The following is a 23417-nucleotide window of genomic DNA, read 5'->3' on the forward strand; positions in this document are numbered from 1 at the left end:
CAGACTTGTCCCATTGCTTCTTATTTATTGCAGTGCAAACATAAATGTAGTTCCTATAGCAATTAATTGTGTAATCACCTACTAAATTTGGAGTTTTAGTTTGCTCATTTAGTGCATTTTTTTTCCCTAGTCAACTTTTCCATTTTGAAATAGAGAAGAAAAAAAATGTTAATGGATGAGTTTTTCTATTAACATCTTCCTCTACATTCAGAGCAGAACAAGGGACCTGCTCTGGAGCTCCTGTGTTAGGAAAGGATGCCTGTTTGTCCTGAGAAAGGTAGCAGAACTGAACACCCCATGGGACTCCCTTGTTCCAGCAGGCTGGCTTTACTGCTCCAGCCCCATGGGTGGCTGCTCCTGCCAGCCACACTGAACACCTGCAGCACTGCCTGAGCCTTCTCCAAACAACACTGCTGCTGCCCAGCAGGCACATGAGAAGACTGAGATGTGAATAAACTGCTACCAGGTAAGGTTGCTCTATCAGGTGAAATAATTTATGCGTTACCACTTAATATATGTTTGCCCTTGCTGTCTCTGCCTTCCTCCTCTTCATTCACACAAAGAACTGCAGGACATACCAAATTTTTCTGTTCCTTTTATGGATTTAAAATTAAAGAGCATCTTAAAAGATATTAAAAAAATATTTTGGTTTAAGATTAAAATTAGAAATAATATTTTGAATTGCATTATCAACCATTACACTTAATCAACATACTATTCTTTTTCTATTTTAAGCTGTGTAAGAAAATAAAATCTAATAATATTTAAATATCAAGCTTTCTAATGGATTTTGATAACCACACTTACAGAAAAAACAGCAGCCAGAGTCTCAACAGCACCAGTACTTAGTGTAACGTACGGGATGGTTTCACGATCAATCCCAGATTCACTAAAGATGTTGTTTGTGTAGTACCAGATCTGTATCAGAGCGAATAAAATGAGTTATTAATCATTATAGGTTGAACTACAATATGTCAGTATTCACTTCAACCATTTAATCTGCTCTAGATGAGACTTGTTAAAACTCTGAGCACTCCCAAATCACCAAGGCCAAACAGGACCAACAGATGTAGGGAACCTGCAAATTCCAGGTGGATTAGACACAACGCTGTTGTAGTTCCACTTGAAGACCCAGGCAGAATTACAAACAGCTTCAACTCAATTTAGCTTAATTCACTTTAGGAGTAAATAAAAGAAACTCACTTTAAGCTTGAACAACAGGATACAAATAGGTATTGTGTGGCTTACCAAGCAGGTTCATGTAGCTTTATGGAATACTTCAATAACATGTAAGAACACAGGAGAGAAAATAAAGAGATGTTGTGAGGTACTGAAGGAGCTGCTCATTTTTGGACAGAAGGTGTGAGGTGTTATTTCTGCTTTAGCCTTACAGGAGTGTGGACATCTGCAGCCAAGACATCCCTCCCAGTCTCTCTTTATTGTCCACAAAAAGAAAAGATACTTTTAAGATTATAGTTGCTTGGGGAAAAGTAAAATTATGTTTTTAGGATGAAATTAATCATATGCTTGAAGTAGGTGTCACTAATGGACAGAAATACAGGTTGTATGACTTTGAGGAAGTCAATCATGCTTAGTCAATAAAACCATATCCAGCATTGACAATATCCAGGCAGAGAATATATAGTGGCAACATTCTAAAATAGCAAGTCTGGTAAGCATCAGAGTGCCATCTACATCAACTATGTTCAAAAACCATATATTTATGTTTGACTCAAAATGACAGGAAAGAACTAGCTAGAGATTTTGGCTGCCAAAAGCATGCAAGAAGAGGAGACAAAAAGATAATTGATTTGGTAGAATGAAATGAAAAATGGCTGAATTAACTGTTTATCAAAAGAAAATAAAGTTCTAAACCACAGGTAATTTATCTGTGGCAACAAAACTCAAAGCTCTAGATAAAGAGGGCACTAAACATTAAAATAGCAGTGTTATTTTTTTCCCATATGCTCTCAATGGTACAAGCCCTAACAGGGAAAACACTGCTAAATACAAGATGGATATAAATGCTATGATAGCATGAGGAAAACCCTGTTACCTGCCAGCATATAATGCACTTGTTAACTTGCTACAGCTGTTTGTCAAGAAACTAACTCAGCAGTTCCATTAAAAAAAAAAAGTAATTCTAATTTCCCAACTAGCCTAAAGTCACCTTATCACCTCACAGATAAAGAAAACTGACTGAAGACTTATGCAGTGACAAGATGCAGTGACAAGACACGATAGGAACAAAATTCTCTACATGAAGTAATCTGCCTTTGTGCAGCACATGCTGGAGTTACTGGTGCACTGCCCTGCTGACACAGAGCACAAACAAATCCAAGGATCAGTTCCCAGTTCCCTCTGAAATTTTTATGTCCACTCACAATTTTGGGGGGACCCAGTGCTCTGATGATGTATTCACTTCCCATATAATGATATAGTATATAAGCAGAACAAAGTAGCACAAAAACTGTGACAAAAATAATTTTCTTCCTCATACTACAAGATTGATTTGGTGCAGTAAAGTCAGAAAATGTAATTTAGGCATTTCATCCTTCATGTCAGTTGTGTATAGCAGCTAGATCTTCTAAAATGATAGAGATATTGCAGGTATGCACAATTTAAAAGAGAAGAAAGAGGCCAAAGAGACACTAAAGCCATTAACTCGTGAATGAAATTTGCTAGAATGCATCAAGAGCATAGGATGTTTTGCAAGTGGTTTCACAGAAGAGCATGACTGACCACTGATAGTAAGACTAAAAAACTGGCAGAGCAAAACCAGGATGAGATTCACAGACTTATTACTCTCTTATTACTTATTACTCTCTTATGACTCCCTTAGAGCAATATGTCATACAGTGTATTTTTTGATATGAAAAATTATAACCTTCACCAGTGAAAACTTCACCTTAGTTTTGTGACTTCTTTAGAGCTGAGGTGAAATGTGGGGGCTAAAGAAATTTATTATGGTTTGTATGTATCAGATAAATGCTAACAGAGTAAAAAAGACTATTAAGAAGTCATTTATGTCAGTTTATGTCAGGCTGTCTAGTATTTTAATTGAAAACATTAACATAATTGGAGCGTAACCACGATTTCTGGTCCATGTGGTAATAAACTGCTTTAACCAAAACACAATTTTATTTGAAATAGAATCCTTAAAAAGAAGCACATCTTCTCAGGTACCAGCAGAATGATTACAGAAATCTGCCAGTGGCCAATTTCCCTGGAGAACAACCTGAGATTCTTGCCTGAAGGAATCTCAACTTTCCCATATGCCCTGTCCAGATGGTAGTTGTGGAAAAGACCAAACTGACTGACAGGGCACTGCAGAAAAAGCAAATGAGTTAGAAGGAGCCTTCCCTGCCAACAAAACCTGGCTGGTGCTGGCTCACAGCCAGCAGGTTGGTTCAGATGCACTCAGGCAAACCAAGACCCAGGTCCACCAGTAGCTTTCACACCTGGACCTGTCCTCTCATCTTGGAGCTGCAGGTGACTTGAGCAGCATCAGCCAGGAAAGCCAAGAAAAAGAGACAAGTTTTCGAAGCCTGGTCTCTTAAACAAGTGGTCCAGCTATTTCTCTTGACATATTTTTAAACATTCTTGGTTTTAATATTAACTAACAATTTAAATAATTTTATTTAAATAATCCATTTCAGAACACAGTCTTTGTGTGAATACTTTTTTTTCATGTTTGGTGATACTGCATGAGAAGAGAAACAAAGTAATAATAAAAAAGAAAGGCTTGAAATAATCAACTCAACACACAGGTTTCCTGAAAATGACAGTTTTTCTGAGGCATATTTTCAGAAAGTGGCCATCCAATGATACTTTTAAAAAACTCTGGCATCCATTTTGGACTGGACATGTCCAACTATCCTACCACACCCTCACTTAAACCACAAGAGTGTGGCTTTATTTCTGCCACAGAATACTGGACAATTTCTATCAACTATTAAGTATCCTCAAAGTCACAAAACTCTTCCATTTCCCCTGAAAATTTAGCTGTGACTTATTTTTTAGGCAACGTGCTCCATCATTTGAACAGTCTGTTTGTTACTGTAAGTGTCTTTTTTTCCCCTTATGTGTTGATAAACCTTAAAAAGATTGGATGACAAGATAATTCTGGGGGTTTTTTTCTCAGAAATGTATCCACAATGAGGAATAAAATAACCTGCCATTAGCACTGAAATCCTACCATTAGAAGAGAACACCACCTATACAAACATTATTATAGTTTACCCCACAGGATGAAAAAACTCTTCAAATTCCCTCCTAGTATTTTGCAAAAAGCTTTTAGATCCCAGAGTTCCAATTGCATTAATCTTTTAAATGGTCTTGGACAAATTACTTTTATTTGAAGTCTTAAAGCTATAGAGATACCAGAGATAAGCCTGAGCTATAGGTACAGAAGCACATTGACTTATTAGCCCTGGGGGGAAAATCTAGCTGGAGTGTGTTGAAGAGCTCAGGGAGAGTTCCTTGCAGCAGTGAGAATATCGTTTTTCATATACATAAGAAAGTAATGCCTTTGAACTGTGACAAAATAATCCCTTTTCTTTTGAGGTGTTTCATGAGAATATTTGTTTTGTGCACCGTTAAGCATCTAAGACAAATGCACAAGCTGCAGCAAGGATAGTTCTGGCTGGATATAAAGAAAACACTTTTCACAGTCCAAGTGGTATAAACACCTGGCAGAGGTTGCCCAGGAGGGTTGTGGAGTCTTCACCCTTGAATATGTTTAAAACTCAACTGCACAAGGCTCTCGGTAGCCTGAGCCAATGCTGAAGTCATTCCTGCTCTAAGTAAGGGTTTGGACCAGGTGGAGGGATCTTCCAACCTAAACTGTCCTGTGACCTCCTCATATAGGCTCAGATAGGTGGTGAAGGAGACTTCTGATATGAAGATATGAATTTCCAAATTGAAATGTCGACTGAAAAAACTCTGAATTAGCATGGGTCATATCCAGAAACAGAGAATCTGAGTATCAGAAGTGAAAGCTGCATGCTTTTTCTTTGCTGATCTCTTCTACCTTTTCATGTATTCCTTCAAAGTTAATACAACATGGCTTTCCTCAAACTTTTTTGCTTTGAAAGCCCCCAAAGAGTAAAGGTCTCTGTGGATCCTCCCACAGGCTGCTCTCACAGAATCAGTACTAATAAGAAACAGCCAAAAAAGGGAACCCATAGGGATGGGTAAATGGTATAACTCAAACCTGGCTATAAAGGAAAGCAGCTCCCCAGGAGATGCCATGGTCTGAGGAAGGACACTTACAGCATTTAGCCCACAGAGCTGGTAGCAGCCCATGGTGACGATCACGGTCACGATCTGCCACCGCACCGCGCGCGTTCTCAGGAGCTCAACGACCGACACCAGCTTGGTGTTCCTTTGGACTCGAGACTCTGCCAAAACTTCTTCTATTTCATGAGACACGTCATCTTTCCCAAGGAATCTCTGAAATGCTGCAAAGAGAGGACATGTGCTTTAGGCCACACTTGGCACTGTGGGCATTTAGAACTGTCTTGTTCCTTTAAAATGGAAATGTTTGGCACAAACAGGAGGAATACATGGGCTGCAACTTAATTATTCTTCTGCCAACAATATCATTCTGCTCTGGATGTGATCTGGTTCATCCCTGCTATTTGGCTTAGAAACTGACACAAAACCATAAATTATTTGGCTCCCTACAAAATCTCTTATGTTATTTCATATATAATACACCCTCATGTCCAGTGAAAAGTGAAAACCCTGTGTGACTTGAAAATATTTATTACAAAGCATCTCTGAACATTATTTGATTTGACTACTTTTGCAGCCTAACAGTATAGCTGGCTTCATTGTTGGAGTTAGATTGTAAATGTAAAAATGCATATAAGTCTGATAAATCAAGAAAAGGCAGACATTGGAAAGGAGTAGCTACCACTCTTCCTATTACCTCTTGTTTTTACTAGTGTATAGGCAAGAATTCACTTTGTCAAGGTGATTAATATTAGAAATAATTACCCAGAGCATTTCAGGACTTTATATTTGCCAATGCTGGAGTCTTGTGAACAAATTTACATGGCTAGTGTAAGCAAGGAACCAACCTTATCTCCCCAGAAAGACACCATTTAGTATTGCACACTGACAGCTTACAGAAATATCCTTCCACTGTGAATAACACAGCCTTGCCACTTCACACCTCCTCCAAGATACCTCCGACTGGACATGATGTGTCTACACAACCTTGTTTGACAGATACAGTCTATGCAGGCAATACTTTAGTCTCAGTCTAATGAACATACCCCAGCGGTTGGCATTTTAAGAGATGTTTAAAATGCTCATCATCTCAGAGTGACTGCAGAGAAACAATGACATTACACACACCCCTGCAACAAGGCTTTGTGAGCCAGTAGGATGCTAACACTCAAAACAATCCTTTACACAGCAGGTCACTTAAAATTGTTATTTTCATTTAATGAATAGGTTCATTTAGTGCACTTAAGAGCCAAATCAGTTTTTCTTATCCACAACTTTGCATAACACTGCCTATAAACAAATGGCCACTTATTTCAGTATTTTTACACAACTTTACATCATAAAAAGCACTTTGATGGTCAAGAAAACTAGAGATACTGACTAGTCATGGTTAATACATCCAGGCTCTATTTAGATTTTGAAGTTACAAAATTTTATCTTTGCCCAGTAGGTGAAAAGGCCAATTAGTGGCATTTCATTGTTGTGAGGGATAGGTCACCTGAATGAACTGGTGTTCTCCCCAGAGCATCCCCCTCTGACACTTTGGTGAATGCACAAGGCTGCATGTTCTGCCTGGCTCTCAGTCTGGTGGTGCAGGGATCTAACTTGAGCTCTGGGCCAAGTTTTTATAAGACACTTAGCACTTGTAATGCATTTTCATGGGCCCCACATGATTCTGCTTAACAAGAGGATGATTTTTTAAAGGGATGAACCACCTCTGTGTGTTGAGGCAATTCACAACATTCATATATTCTGATAACCAGTTTCTCTCTTGTGAGAGAAGAGATAACAATTTTTACATCTCTCAGTAAAAGCACAAGATTTATCTTTTCACACAGACTGTACGATCAGAAATGAAATAACAAATGGAGACCTCAGAACTAAAATTTAAAGCTGCTTAGGTTTGTCCTTTGTTATTGCCCAATTTTTAATAAATGTCAGGCTAAACATTCATTTTACTTAAAGACAGTGATAAGAAATGTAAAATTAGAACAATGTGTGCCTAAAGTATGTTTAAATTAATGTCTCATGCTGAACTTACACTTTCCTTAGTACTACCAGAGCATGGATTGAGAAATATTCAGGTAAAGATGAGGAGAACCAGACATGTATCACTATAATCTTCCATGAAAGGATTCTCTTGGATTTTTAAGCATCTGGTTTATCAGTGTAAATTAGGTCAGTGCACAGTTTTCTTTATTTTTCCTGTCCTTAGAATCCTCAGCATTACTTTAGGGCACACAAATCAGAAATCTAGGTGCAGTCAAGTAAAAATATAGCAATCTGTCTTTACTGCACAAGGGAGCTTGCTGTATTTCTAGAGGGACCAGGACCTAAACTGCAGGAACTAAAAATCTACAATTACCAAAATTGTCAAGTACAAGGCAGGAAAAACATAGACACACCATTTATTTTCTTTCCTTCATGGGATTAAGTAAAGAGCTGTAAATGCCACTAGGCAACTTTGATGCATACTTGGAACTACCAAAAAGTCAAGAAATGCTAAGAAATTACTTGGCTATACATGCATAGTTTTGAATAGATATCACCCAACCTTCTTGGAAAAATATTTTCCTGCTACTCAACGTCTTTAATTTTCTTCCATTACCAGCTTTTCAGTACTGTTGTATCACAATTTCATATATAAATAATGTGGAAATAAATTCTGCATTAGCAGGGAAATAGGGAAACTCAAAAGTCTTTCAATATGTGATGTTCAGTTTATTAGTTTTACATTCTAAATCCTGGCATTACTGGCACTGAGGAGCACAGCAGTTGTTCCTCTCCTTGCTGCAATGACTCATTTCCCTCTGTGACTGGCTGCTTCTCTCTGCAGGGAAGCCTTATTTTCATGCAATACTTTAAACCATCTAAGGAGTTGCAGTTCTAGAAGCTTTTAAAACTTCCCAGATTCCTATTTAATTCCCTTGGATCAGAAGGTTATAGAAGCTCAGCCTTCAAAAGTTAGAATACTGCCTTCATAAATAGGAAAATAACTGGATAATTCCAGTCAAAGGGAAAGAGGTCAAGAAACCCTTCCATTCACACCACCAGTTCTTATTCATCTCATCTAAGTGAAGGTGAAGCACCTGAAACAGGTCCAAAGATCTGAAAAGAAAGTCAGTTGTTATCACCTCTAAAACCTATCAGGCCTTTAAATTACCTGAAGATGGACACCCAACATCTCATGGGGAATTACTAATTCTTTTTCCCCTATAGTACTTCCAGGACTATGTGAAAAGAGCAGCTGTTATCAACAGAATTAGCATGTGAAATTTGAGAAGAAATTTTAAAAGATTTCTATTGAGGGGTTTACAGCATAAAGCCAGCACCAGGCAGGATGAGGCGGAAAAAGAGTGAAGTGGTCAAAGTTTATTTGGGTTTATCCTTTGAAAAGAAACAGACAAAAAATTAAAATAAGCTGCGGGAGTATTATTGTCATCTGTTTCCCACCAGTGCATTCACTTCCCTGATGATTATTTATATTAAATCCAGTGTCACACTGTCTCACACATCTTTGTCTAAGTTCTGCTTAAACAAAACTGCTTTGGCCCCTGTTGAAGACAGTGGAAATTTCCCTGTAATAACTCTATGTCAAGACAGAAATAATTTACAAAATGAATGGTTATTTTCATAAAAACTAATTTTATTAGAGTACTGAATATCCAAAAGAATAATTCAGGTGTGTCTTCCTATAAGACATATAAGAATGTATTTAAATCTAGAAATATATTGATTATCTACTAGCATGCAGCATAGCAAAATTTAAGAAAAAATCTCAGGAAATATAACTGCAGGCAAATGACTTTAGGCTTTTCCCACATGTCACTTCCCTCTACTAAGTAAAGAAAACACTGATCTTTTTTGAGTCATTATCCAGTTAAGGATTATATCTTCACCTGTTTCTATGTGTGGTTTTACACATATCAATAGGCCTGCTCAGTTTCACCTGAAACTAGCCAAGATGCACAGGTAAAGCAAAACATATACATGCCACTCTAAAATAACACAAGAACTGGTAAACAGAGTTGTATTAAAGGTCCAACGACCTAATATCCTTTCTAAAAGACAGGAAATTTAAGAACAGTCTAAAACAAATCAGACACACCACAATCACTCCGGCTTTTGGCAGGCAAGCATGTGAGATGAAGCCTTTACCATATGCCATCAAGTGTAGTAGTCTATCTCTTGGCCATCTCTTCCTTTCCAGAAAGAATAGTTTATAATCCATACAGACATACAAAACCCACAGAGAAACAAAAATAAATCACATACGTGCTTGTTGTCAGTCATAACAACTTATTCTAATCACTGGGTTTGCAGTAACTTGCTCCTGCTGTAATTTTGGGTTTAACACTTCTCCAGTCCATGTGGGCCCCTTGAAGGGCTTTCTAAAAAAATGGCTACCTGTTTTTTTATTTTTAAATCAGGAGTGGCCTTGCTCTTTTGTCACATGAAAAGGCATCCACCCTAATCCATCTTCCTAAAAATTTGAATCTATGCTTCTCATTACACCTATTGTACTGCTTCTTTCATAACCATGGGACTTTCAATGTATGACTGAACATACTACATAAACAGATTCTGGATGTCACCAACAGATGTTGCTGCGACATTTTATACAAGTTATATGACCCTTAAGACATAACAATATTCTTGTTCTCTGGCAAGCTGGGATACTAGCTGAATTCCATTATTGATTTATGTTACCTGCTGCTGTAGCTGCATAGAAAATGCAAGGCTCCTCCTTGTAACAGTGCACTTCAAAAAAGACACCTCAACTTTCCAACTCCAAGTGTTTATAACCAATGTTGTTAGTCATAACAAATGTTCCATTTTATTGCTACTACTGATTTTATTTATATTACATCATTGTGATACTCACAGATCAGGGGTGCACTTGGCATGCAACTAATAGACAGCTAGTGTGAATTCCCAGTCTTACTGTCCTAGAACTTGGATGGTAAACTGATACAATTATAGCAGAAGGTTTTTCTTTTTCTTCCTGTTTCCATCCCTGTCACTCTTCATTTCCACAATCTCCTTTCAGAGTCCTTCTCTTCAACCACTTAAATACCCATTTGTACACTGCTGCCTGGTCTTGATTAAGAAGATGGATCACACCAGTTAAATGCCAGGCAATTTCTTCCCTTTTGTTCTTATCAAAAGAGAAGAATATTAATTATGTGACCTGGGAGAGGAGCTAGAATGGTTCTGCCCTTGCCTCATTATCAGACTTAGTTTCTTGGGCAAAACAGATTTACAGATTGTGCCGTTGTTCCAGTGGACTGCTCTCTGCCCAGATCACATGGATCAGTTCTCCCACATTCAGCAGTGAGAGGAATATGAGGGATAGTTCAGTTCCTTTGGGTCTCAGGGAGTAGGATACAGGCTGGTGACCACCAGGAAGATGAGCCAAGCCCATCTGTCAGTGCTGCTTTTGGCAGCAGGCAGCAGCAAGTCAGGCATGGTGTCTGTATGTCCAACCGGACAGACACCAGCTCAGCGCCCACAGTGTTCACTGCCCACACTGCTGGAAAGGGGAGAGCAGGGGACTGGGGAAAACCCTGCTAATGGGGCTCAGGAACCTCACTCATCTGAGGCATCTCTGCCCCAGTGCCCCAAAGAATTGCTCCTCTCATGGTGGTGTGGTTCAGGCTAGCTCATGATGCCTCTCTATTCTAACCCTCTACCCTCATCCCTTCATTTTTTCATTGTTTACACAACACGTTTTGCTCCTTCCCCTTCTCCCAGTCTATTATCTGCTCCTTAAAGACAACTGCCAGAAAAGAGGTTGACACTGCTTGTATTTGGGTAGTTATAGACTGGTTATCTCCTGAGACAGAGAAGAAAAGGAGGGGGTGAAAGCAGGGGCAAAACTTCATGGAAACTCCCCGACCTACATTATCTCACTGGATATTATTGCTCTAAAACAATTAGGAAGATTAATGTCATCAGCTCCATTTTAGGAGCTTTGACATACATGCATACTTTAGAGTATTTCATAAAGACTAACATAGTCATCTGCTTTAAAATCAGCAGACCTTTTTCAAATAATACTTTTATGTCTCTCTGACAAGGTATAATCCAGAGTGAAAGATATATTTGTATGAATAGCCTTGATCCATTATGGGAAAGAAAAGGGATTTAGTCAGTAGAAAGAGTTGCAAATATTAAATATTCCAATATTAATATGCAGATTTAAGCTAAGAGGCAAATAATTTAAAAACATTACTATAGTCATCATTAAAATGAAGAATTCCGCTTTGTCATTGTATGACTTACAAGCAGGAGGGCATTTTAATAAATCTCAACTCCTCCAGTCTCCCTAATACTTAGATTTTTCTTCCCCCATTTCTGCTGATAATGCAGTATCCAGATAATTTGTCTTGATTGTTGATTCACTCTCCTATTTTTTGAATTCCACTGTACGCTACACTCAAAATCAATTACACTGTGTACTACAACCTATCTCAGAACTGAGTATTTTTTCTAGAATTAATGAAATCCAAAAGCATATATTCATATACAGTTACTTTGAAAAGCTTTTTATATCAGTTGTCTCTTTCTTGCAAGAGTATCTAAAGTTATGGTCCTTAAGGTGGCTCATGAAAACTATTTGTAATCAGCAAACCAGTGGCTAAAGCTCATTTCCCCAAGCAACTTCTCCCCTGATGGCCTCTACTCCAAAACCTACGTCCAATGCCTCTGGCTTAAATTTTGAATTTTTTTCAGGACATATATACTGAAAACATCCCAGAGTGCCACTGGCACATTACCAGCAACAGTAAATGGTGTGAATTTCAGGGCAGGTGGTGTTATTTTACTTTCATGTTTTATAATTTTTAAACTCTTCCTAAGAGAAGTCCAGTTTCACTGGTAGTGCTGAGATCTCCAGGTACTGTAGCAAGATTTTCAATAGTTTCTCATTGCAAGTGTGACATTATGCAATAGCATTGCAGATGCAGATTCTTTGCCAGCCATAGCTCTGGAAATATATCTAGAGTTTTATCAGGCAGAAACGAGCCAGTTTAAACTTAACTTGGCACCCAAAAGCATTTCTTCCCTGCCCAGCCGTGGTGCTGCAGAAGTTTCCACCCAACAGCCAACCTGAGGTGGGTTCCTGCACCACTGCTGGGTACTCTGAGCACAGCTGGCAGGGCAGCCCTTTCTTTCATGGCCCTTGGAAAGGCTCTTCTCACCTCCTCAAAAACTAAAGGACTCTTCCCAAAACCTTGTTGCTTTTTTTTTTTTTTTAAGCATTGAACTCTATCTCTAAGTGTCTTTGGCTTCAGTGCTTATAGAATTCTTCATTCAACACCAAATTGAGACAATGACACGATATGGGAGTCTCGTCATTAGTGTGCTATTTCTTTTTTCAGAGGGCTCTCCTTTTTCAGAATAAAAAAAACAATATTTAGTTTCAAAATAGAAGAAACTGGATAGAGTTGTATTGATTTAATGGTAAAATATTATTAAATTTAAATTTCTGGTATTAATACCTTTACAAGTAATTTTGCAAGTAACTAGTTCATGACTGAAAATGTTAAGGGTTGTATTAAAAGTTTTTGAGAATAATTTGTAAAGCAGTTATGTTTGCTATGCTGGTATTATAATCAGACTCCTCTTTTGTACATTCCTGTTTTTCATATATCCTTATAATAAGCTAAACCAAATTTTTAGCATTCTCTCAGCTGTATTGGGATCATAGTAAATTTACTTGGGTGGAGAATGCAACTATAATCACACAAGCTAATGTTTTATACCTAGAACTGAAAGTAAGGACAAAATATTCTGTGTCTGTGAAGCTGAAGCAAAGTGGAAGCACTGGAATTTTTCAGTTAAACAGATGTAGGGGGTTTTTATAAGATCTACAAAGGTTATTGAGTTACAGAACACAGAGTCAAACACAGTGACTACTGGGGAAAAAAGGCAGCAATAGAATCAGTGTTTTTATTAGTCAAAGTGCAAAGAATGTAGATAAGGGAGAGTCATGATGACTGAAATCACCTTTCACTTCCAAATGAACCCTGAACAGAGCGGCTGGCACACAGCAGCAGAATGATTTGGTTAGTTCTGTATCACCTTGTGTAATGTTATATAAGTTAATTTGCTGGAGAATCTAATTTATAAAAACTTCAAAGCTACAGCCATATTTACACATACAGAGGCAAACAAAAAAGGGGAGAAAAATTACTGCCAAGAGAAACTCTCCTATAAGAATATTCTGTTATTACTGTGGTATCAGAATCAGCTATCTGCAGCCTGAATCCCAACAATAAACACCCTTTATTGCAAGAAAGTAACACATCATACCTTTTTCTGCCTTGCTCCTGTTATGCTTTTCTAGCAGGAGGTACCGAGGACTTTCAGGAAGAAAAGGAAGAATCACGACTTGTATCAATGATGGAACAACGATTGCTCCAAATAGGAAAGGCCACCGAGATTCCTGAAAACAGATGCAAAAATGAGTCAGTAATACTCTCCCATAGTGACATTTGGAAGAAAAATACCTTTGATAGGAAACACTGTAATTTTTCATCATTCAAAGTATCATCTCCATCACCAGAGTGGAAAGTTCCTCCTAAGTTAAGTGAGTGGTTTGAACACTTCCCTCTCAGATCACCTTACCCAAGGGCCAAGCCCCCAAACTACTTTCTGTTGACAGATTTTATTTTACATTCTTTCACTTCAGCAAGGCCTAAAGCACCATGATCTACATGGTACAGGATGTAATCCACACCTCAAACCTGAAATGAGGCTCAAGATAACCAAATAACTCCCAGAAATAATGGGTGGGGTATCTCCTAATCTAACTTTTCACTTGCTCTTTTAGGAGAGAGAGGTGGTTTTAAAAAATTCTCCTGGAATGGGAAAACAACTTGAGAAAGTTTTTTTCAAGCAATTTAAAGCTTGAGGTAATCGATCTCCCTAAGGACCTGCATCACCATGAAGGCTTCAAGACCCTATTTCTTTATTCCTTTTTACTTTTCTTTTCCCACTTGAGTGGAAAACTTTATGTAATGTAGGTGAAACTAAAGTGGTTAGTACTGTTTGTAGACAAATAAGCCTGGATCTTATTTTAAACACTTGAAAACTAAGGTTAAGACTCTAAAACCAGTCAATAATCCCATAATCAAAGTGGGTACTGGTTTGTAAAGAATATCTAAGGAAAGCAGGCAATATAACTTGTCACCTTCATTCTATATTTGCCTGGAATAATTTCCTGTCATATGAACCTCTTTGCTCTGTACCATATGAAAAAAATGTATAGGGTGTTAGAATTTTTGACAATACTTCCAGATAAAAATCTTACTCTTGATCAGCACATTATATGTTCTGTAAATTCTTTCCACAACATCAAGGATGCTTCTTAGAGGAAAAAATATTCTTTATATACTGTTATTATGAGCATTCTGCCCAGCTATGGAGACTTCCACGGAATAAGCTTACACTCCTTTTAAAGTCTCCTGTAGCATATGGTTTCTAAGTTGGTCATGTTTATCTCAAATAACTCTTCTTGAAAGCATTATTTTGAAAAAGTTGTGAACAAGACTGAACTTACCCTTCACAATAAATAGCAAACCTTGCTACTATAACGAAAAGCCCTTTATTTTTGCCACATAAGACACCAAGTTTCCTTTATTAAATATTTCTGTTTTAATTTTTATCATGTTAACTTCTAAAACCTTAAGGTAAACTCATAAATACTCATAAATATGCTCCCACTTGCCATTTTAGCATGAACTGATCAGGAAGTCACTGAAACCAATGGAAACTTCTCCATCCATTTCAAAAGTTTTAATGTCTATTCAATGTTATGGAGTGTGTGTTCTACTTGCTTTTCTCTTATTTTGCATTATACAATCTTAGCTCTTTCTGCCTGCTACAGAAAAGAAATAGTAGGACTAATATAAGTTTAAAGGATTCATTAAAATTGCTGGAAATCAGGCTGAACTAGACCCTATAAGGAGAACTAAGAGAAACAGGGAAAAGGAGGGGTTTGTAACCTCTTTATGCAGGAAAGGAGCAGGACATATACTGGGACAATGCTCAGAAGCAGTAATAATATAAAGGCAAAAGACCATGTAGCTGGCTTAGAAGACATTTAAAACACTTTGCCTCAGTTGTCAGCAATAAGGAGAAGCACTCAGGCACTGCTGGGAGAAATGAACATAACTACATTCCATTTTATTTCAGGGAAAACTTAAAAGAGCATTAAATGTTTTAATTACAGGGGACTTGATTTCATCACCTGCACAGAATTGGTACAAATAGCATGTCAAGATGGTAAAACTTTCATTTTAAACTGTCACATTATGGATATTTGCTTAGGCTGAAGCATGAAAAACCTGGCTTTGATGTATTTACAAAAGACAGTTAAACAGTAGAGCAAGTTTGACAACCACAGACTCATTCAAAGATTGATGTAATAAAGTGCAAAGCTGCAGAGACAGAAGACTGGGTGGAAGGGAGGGAGATAAAGCGTGGCATGGATTTATCAGCTATGAATGAGACAAGATCATGGTGCACTGAAATATAGAAAAGAAAATGTTGCCATGTCAGAAAATCATCAGCTAAAATGTAGAAAATGGAACTTACTATAACCATGAAAAGGTGGAAAAGAAAGTGGCATGGGGAAATGTCAACAGGCTAGCTGAACTATCCCTATCAAACTCAATAATCTATTTAAGCAGCAGTTACATTTAATATTCTCAGCAATTAGGAAAACTTTGATAAAATGTGAAGACACTCTCAACACAGACCAGGTTAACAATATACACATAGATAAATTTTAAAGGGAGAACAGAACTGTTAACAGGGTCATGCAACAGAGGTGGGAAGAAGCGCGGTAGTGCCCTGGACATGGGCACACATTTTTTGAAAGATTTAGTGTGGCCAATTAAATATCCCAGTACAAGATGGATGATAGGATCAAAAAGACTGAAAAAGGAAATAAGCAAGTGTGACAGGCTTCACTGTCTCTGTTTCTCTCTAAATAATTTCACAGAAACAGAGAAGCATAGAATGGTTTGGAAGAGACCTCTGAGATCATCTCATTCCAGCACCCTGCCATAGGCAGGGACACCTCCACTATCCCAGGTTCCTCAGTACCCATCCAGCCTAGCCTTGAACATTCCTGGGGCTGGGGCATCCACACTCTCTCTGAAGTCTGGTCCAGTGTCTTACCCCTCTCATAGTGAAGGATTTCCTCCTAATATCTATGTTAAACTTCACCTCTTTCAGTTTAATAAATAGATTTTATTTATTTATGTATTTATTTTAAGAGCATAATCTGGACACAGATACCATTCCCAACAGAGTATCAACCAGTGCTGCACAGTCAGGCTCCTTGTTTGCTGTCTGCCCAGTTTGGGTTTCTGTGCTGTGGAGATCCCCATGTCTCATTGAGCATCCTGACTCCAGCTGCTCCTGAGCAAGCTTCCCACATCCTGTCCCCTGTCCATTCTAGAGCCACAGGGTAATGCCCATTGCCCAGACACCTTCTCCTAGGCTCAGGCTGGACATGGGGTAGCACAGGGCACTCCCCAGCCCTGCTCTGCATCCCTGTGTAAGCACCATGCTGCCTCACAGAACTGTCAAGGGCTTGGCTACCTCTACTGCTTGAAACATGCAGGAGATAGTATCAAAATAAATACTCTTTCTCCCTTTTTGGCATTCAGTGCACAGGATGAATTCTGATCTCTCAGTTAGCAAGTCTGTTTACCAGACACTATTAAATAGACACCACTGAAATATTTATTCTGGAATTAATTCCTTGGGAATGGGGTGGTGATAAGACAGTGCTGAACAACTTATAAACAGAAATGGCCTTTTTGCATAACTTTCTCATGTAAAATGACATACTTTACCCATTTTATATGTGGGGGGAAAAGAGACAAAAGCCTCTGGCATCCAATACAAGATACTGAAAATATTCAGGAAATAGTGATTTGGTGGTCTTTTTCATGTTCTATAAGAAGCAGGAACTCTTTTAAAATTTTAGTTTGACAAAATATAATCACACACACAGACAGAAAGAAATTTCCCTAGTCTAATTTTTAGATGCCCTGAAGCATCTTGCCTCAGCCTCCTGCTGCAGCTCCAGGGGAATGCAAGTCTCTGTGATATTCTGTGTCACATCTGTCAGTCCCACAAGGACATCTAAGGTACCTTAGGGCATCAAGGTGATACTACATGCTTATATTCAAGCAATTGAGTTTTGTCCTTACTTGCAGAGACTTGGCACAAAAAATGCATATCAGAAATATTCCATTTGCCTCAAAAAAAATTGCATCCCTACTCAGAGCAGACTGGGTAAACTTACTTAGGCATGCAAGTCCCAGAATACTGCACAAGTTCAGCATTTCTCTGTTAATCTGCTACCATACCACATAAAACACTCTTAAAAGTAAAGGACATCCACTCTGGCCTGCAGCCAAGGACTGAAAAAGCACTGAGATGGAACTAATTTCTTGGAATTAGGTCCCTCTTTTCTTCCTTTAGTCAAGGGTATGGCACAGTGGTGAGGATCATGAAACATCTGAGAAAAGAGAACTTCTACATCTCAGGCTTCAGAGCAGCTACTCAGGTAAGGTACAGAACAACTGCCTTCCTCTTACCTTCTTTGTACCACTCCAAACACTGCTCTGCAACTTCCTCTGGCTGCAGAGGATGCTAATCTCACAGTTATATCCCTGCTGGACACAATTTTCCCTTTGCATGACCATTTCTGTAGCCCAGTTTGTCAAAATGTATTTCAACAACAGAACTACAAATTGCTTCCTTCCCGTTTAAAACAGGGGCCACTCAGATAATATGTGTATTTCACCTCTGTTTTGTACCCAGCTGTGTATTTTTACAGGTCACCACTACAGCTATAACTCTGACAAGGAGATTACTCAAGTATCAGTATCTTCCCAGGTAATAATCACAGTACACAAAGTCACCAGACTTAAGGCTGTACAAGTCTAATGTAAAATTCACAGAAATCAGCAGGAGATGTTTGTTACTGAGTAAATGGCCTTTGGATGAGAACTTAAAACAGCTTTAAAAGTGTCTGGTGTCTGAGTCCCATGATCTTCTCTTCACTAAATGGCATGTTAGATCATGTACATATTGAGGGGGAGAATTAAAGTATCTGCTGCAAGGCCCCCAGATGGTATTTTGTCCAATTTTCATTGGAGTAACAACTAACTTTTTACTGCACACTTATGTGCCATATAATTTGTCTTCATTTCATATTCATCTCCAAGAGAAGTAGAAATTTCAGAGAAAAGCAGTGGGAAATGGGAAACTTTCACATGGGATTATTATCAGCAGCCAGCATATATACTTGAGCTTCTTTAGGAAGAAATATGAGAGGTATGCTGGAGCTAGGAAAACTTTTTGAAGAATTGCCTTTCAGTGATGCATTTAGACTCAGGTTAGCATCCATAAATAACAACAGATAAAAATAGTAAATTAAAATAATTGAGGAGGATAAGATTTAGTTTTTCAAACATGAGAACACATGATTCTGATGCCCCTGGGTACCTCAGATGTCCCTGTGGGACTGGCAGATGCAATACAGAACTCCAAGACCTTCGTTGTTTTGGGACTGCAGTTGGAGATGAAGAAAAGTGCTCCAGGGCATCTAGAAATTGCATTAGATGCAAATCTTTTTTATGTGATTATATATTGCCAAACTGACGTTATGAAAGTTAGACTAAGGTATATCAAGGTTAGGAGAAAAATAAACATAAAAATACCCAAAGCACGTTTGCTGTTTTAAAAACAACAGAAATTGTTGAATATTTAATCTTAACATTTCTTTAATGACAACAAATCTGGTTTGGATTTAAAAAAAAAAAAACAAAACCCAATCTATTTTAATTTGACATTTACTTCAAGCTTAAGAAAATCCCTCAAAATTCTAATCAAGAATATACCTCCCATTTTTTTGCTTTTGCCAGCAGTTTCAAAAGGAAAGACACTCAAGATTAGAAAACACACCCTCTTATTCAATATGATGACTGCATGCTATCCTACAGTGCTTGACCAACTTAACATGGCATTAATACCTAATTTGTAAATGACAAATTTACATATTAGGACATGAATTTGCAATAATGGGTGGTTTTACAATGTGTAATAGAAAGTAAAACTGAAATGTTAATCTTGTAGGTTAAGAACCTTCAAAAATGTTTAAGTGGTGGCTGTCTCCCCAGTGTGTGAAACACACTTGGAAGGATGTCACAGGTCAAATAGTTTTAGATTTATTGCTTAATAACAGATTTTTAAATATTATCATAAACTCAAGGACTAAGGAAAAAGGCAAATCTGAAATGTTCACTTACTCCTAAACATCTGAAGCAGAATCCAACTTACCCAGGGTAAGATGAGTTTTACAGACAGACAGACACTATTTGATATTAGGTCAGCTACAATAAGTGAAAAACTCACCTTTCCAAGTCTGATAAAGTAGCAGAAAGTCATATTTTAAATACTGGTATCAACAAATGCTCTAAGTTTAGTTACATGTGATAACTGTATTTCAGTGGATAAGGATAAAATTATAAGCAACTGCTATCAGCCTCCACGGTGTTTCAATGTCTTTCTTTCCTTCACATCAGTTGAAGGATATCTTTCCAGGAAAGCTTGTCTACTGCTTTTCCAACCTAATTAAGCAAAGAACAGCTACATAGAAATTTTTTCAAGAGTCAGGTGAACACTGTTTCACTGTCTATGAGTAGCAGTCCTCACTGATGATAAACTGTCATCATTAGATGTTCTGTCATTAAGTCTTTTGTTCATTGTTGGACCTAAACTATATATCTCCATAGTGCCCTTGTTTCCATAACCACACTTCCACTTTCAGACAATTCCTGTCCTGTAAGATGTTCTCCTTCCCAAATGCAAAACTGCAACATTTCAATATTACATATGGCCCATCAGACATATGTTGTTAAAACTTCAGGAATTGAAGCCTCATAGCACAGCTTTAATGGACTGAAACTCATCTGCAAATATGAAGACACACAGCTGTTTTCCCTTGCATTACTTAATGAGTTCCGTATAGAAGAGGGATGAATAAATACCACTATGCCTGCCTCAGGGAACCAATAAAAAGTTGATTTATAATCTCCAGTAAATACATAATCTCATCTGATCCATGATAGATATAAACACAGTACTTCATTTAATGTCTCCTTTAGAAATATATCAGCATGCACCACATTCACCCAGCAGGGCTGGTATAACAGAGTAGACCTCTTCCCATGGGTCCTACTGAACAATGAATATTCAACAACCCAGAGGATCCTGGCACCATTCTGTACTTTTACCAACACCACTAAGGCTGTGCCTGGTGCCTGCACAGCATCTTCCCTTGACTGTATCACCTTGGGTGAGTTGATCTTCATGTCTCTGATCAGCAACTCACAGCTTGTATTGAAGTGCTTGTGTCTTGATAAAAGACTTGGAAATTGGTTCAGCAATAAGAGATTTTGTGCCTTATGTGTTAAAGTGAAAAGAAGATGAAAAAGTCCCATTGATAGAAAAGTGAAGAATAGAATAGGTAAAAAAGAATCGCAGTCTTCCAAATCACTGCCTTAGGCAGTTCTTAATTGATGTATCTGCTAGCAGTTTGCAGGCAGCATCAAACCTTCTGAAATTAGTGACTACCTGATCGAGCCCTGAAGTATCTTTTCTTTCTGTCTTTTCCTTCCTTCCTTCCTTCCTTCCTTCCTTCCTTCCTTCCTTCCTTCCTTCCTTCCTTCCTTCCTTCCTTCCTTCCTTCCTTCCTTCCTTCCTTCCTTCCTTCCTTCCTTCCTTCCTTCCTTCCTTCCTTCCTTCCTTCCTTCCCTCTTCCTCCTATTGAGAAATTCCTTTCTTTGTGAGGGTGTTTCTCTTGAGTAATTCTTAGTGATATCATCCCCTTAAGGATTTGAGCAGCCACTTATAAGCACCAATGCGTCTCCTGTATCCTTAACAGAAGTTTTTAAAACACTCCTCAGGGAAGGCTTTAGCTTTTCATTCAGAGTTTTGCATTTTACTGCACGAATATGACACAGTTTTGCTTCTGTGTTTTTAAGAAATACTGTACAAGCGCAGAAGCCCAGTGAATTGGCAGGGACCAGGGTAACTTGGAGTCACCTTTTGCAAGCCTGGCTCAGTTGCAGAGTGGTTTCCAGGAGTACTATGAGACCATCTCCTCAAACTCTTGCTCGAAACTTAGACAAATTCTGACCAAAAACCCTCACAACTGGGAACCAGAGGTGATGTGAAAAATTCCCATGTTATTTTTCCCCAAGTCCTACACTAACCTTTGCTTTTAAGAACTCATTAAGAACATAGCAATTTATACACTAAAACAGACTCCACAAAGCTGCATGTTGCTACAAATACAAACAGCTCCACCATCATCCAGGTCATTAAAGAAGATACTGAACAGCACTGGAACTCTGGGCTGCACCACTAATTACTGGCTTCCAAACTAGACTTTGCTTCAGTTCACTACATTTTAGAATATAACTAAGCAGAGTGAAGATGTTACAGGATTTTTTATTCTACATAGCCAGATGTTTGAAATTATTGCAAACAGGACACTTCAGGATTTCAAGTGATCCGGGAAAATGCTAAACTGGTGGAGGCATTTGTCCTACTCTAATGGAAAGTACAATCACCTTGTTATATTCTGTAGACAGCATAAGGCATAAACTGCTTTCATTTCCAACACTCTGCATGAAGCTGCAAGAGTTCACCTGTCTCTTATTGCCACAAGAGCTCTCTGTTCTGTACTCTGAAATTGTCCCTTGTATTTTAAAAAAGAATATCTTTAACTGTAGTCACTATCACGGCTCAAGGAGAAGATAAACATACAGATCAAAAGAGCTGACAGAAAAATATTAAGGAACTGGTCGATTCATACTTTGTGTTATCATGCTAAAGTGTCATTTCAAGAGCATCTTCAACAGACCATTTTGCTGCTGGTGTCCACCTGCAGGCTTCAGGTGCCTAGAGTGATTTGGAATTGTTTTCTCTACTCATTGACAATTTTTATTTTAGACAGTTTTTGAGAAATCCTTGAATCTGAGTCAAGAGTCTTAGAAAGAAGGATCAGTTAAGAAAAAAAAAAAGAAAAACAAAGGAAAAATCACACTGAAAATGGAGCTTTGACAAGTAATATCAAAGCTTATTTTCAGAAAAGCCTTCAACTGCACAGGCTGTACAACCTATTCCATCACTGTCTATTTTTCAAGCAAGTGAAGGAATACTTTTAAAAGACCATGGTAGAGCAAAATGAAAAATTCCTATATAAACTTTCCTAAACACACAGTTATCTATCACACTAAATACATCATTTTTAGAGGTCTGGTAAAGAAAATTAGGGTTTTACACAACATCAACAGAAGTTTTTTGTTTTATTATAGCTATTCCTCTGTAAGGTTGATTGAGTAATAAAAAATTTTTGAAGGGGACTCATCACAGAGATGTTTCCTTACTAGGCATACAGTACTGTGTCTATGGAGTTCATTGGTCCTTTTCCAGATTTAGCTCAATTTGCTGCAGAAATTGATATTGCTATTTAACTCAATAGCAGAATTTCTTTGCTAAAATAATGAAATGTGGGGAGGACAGTTTAGCCAGTGTCATCATGTGTCACAATCTTATTTACAGCTAAATACCTTTTTTAAAACAGGTATTCTCTAGCCAAATATGCATTAAAGCAGCTAAAAATCCTCAAAAAAGTGCAGTTAGACTAATTCATGTATCTTCTATGACAAAGACAATATCCAATTAATAAAATTTGTAGCTTTAACCATGAACACAAGAGTTTTGCAATAAATTCCAAATGCTTTTAACGAAATATTGAAAAGAGTCTAAAAAAGCATTACAGAAAAATGCAATTTCACAATAAATTCTTAACCTTCAATGTTCTCTGGTGCACTTTGTTTCTGGTGCACTCATGCTCTCTGAGTGTTTCCCCAGCACGGCGTTACCCGTAAGAGCTGTTTGATCCTGATTTTTCTCAAGAAGCCACTTCCCAAATCATTGCTGCTCACTCCTATACCTTGTACTGCTTGATGAATTTTACATTTTTTTCTGTTTAGTCTATTTATTTTTTTCCCCCTTGAAACACTAACACAGCCATAGGATTCATGTTCCCCTGGTGAGTCTTAGGATGCAAGCCAAGC

General features: G+C 37.9%; 1 protein-coding gene across 3 annotated transcripts in view; it reads right to left on the reverse strand.

Annotated features, from left to right (window-relative positions):
- SLC2A9 (solute carrier family 2 member 9) overlaps positions 1-23417 on the reverse strand; it is an 80322-nt gene that overhangs the window by 36671 nt on the left and 20234 nt on the right. For all 3 annotated transcript variants that reach the window (XM_062493385.1, XM_062493384.1, XM_062493383.1), the window contains exons 6-8: positions 13555-13687; positions 5275-5462; positions 808-918 (exon numbers count right to left, since the gene is read on the reverse strand). In XM_062493385.1, the coding sequence (XP_062349369.1) occupies positions 808-918; positions 5275-5462; positions 13555-13687 (432 nt within the window). The remainder of the gene's footprint in view (positions 1-807; positions 919-5274; positions 5463-13554; positions 13688-23417) is intronic.

Source organism: Cinclus cinclus, chromosome 5 (assembly GCF_963662255.1).
Source record: "Cinclus cinclus chromosome 5, bCinCin1.1, whole genome shotgun sequence".
Lineage (NCBI taxonomy): Eukaryota > Metazoa > Chordata > Aves > Passeriformes > Cinclidae > Cinclus > Cinclus cinclus.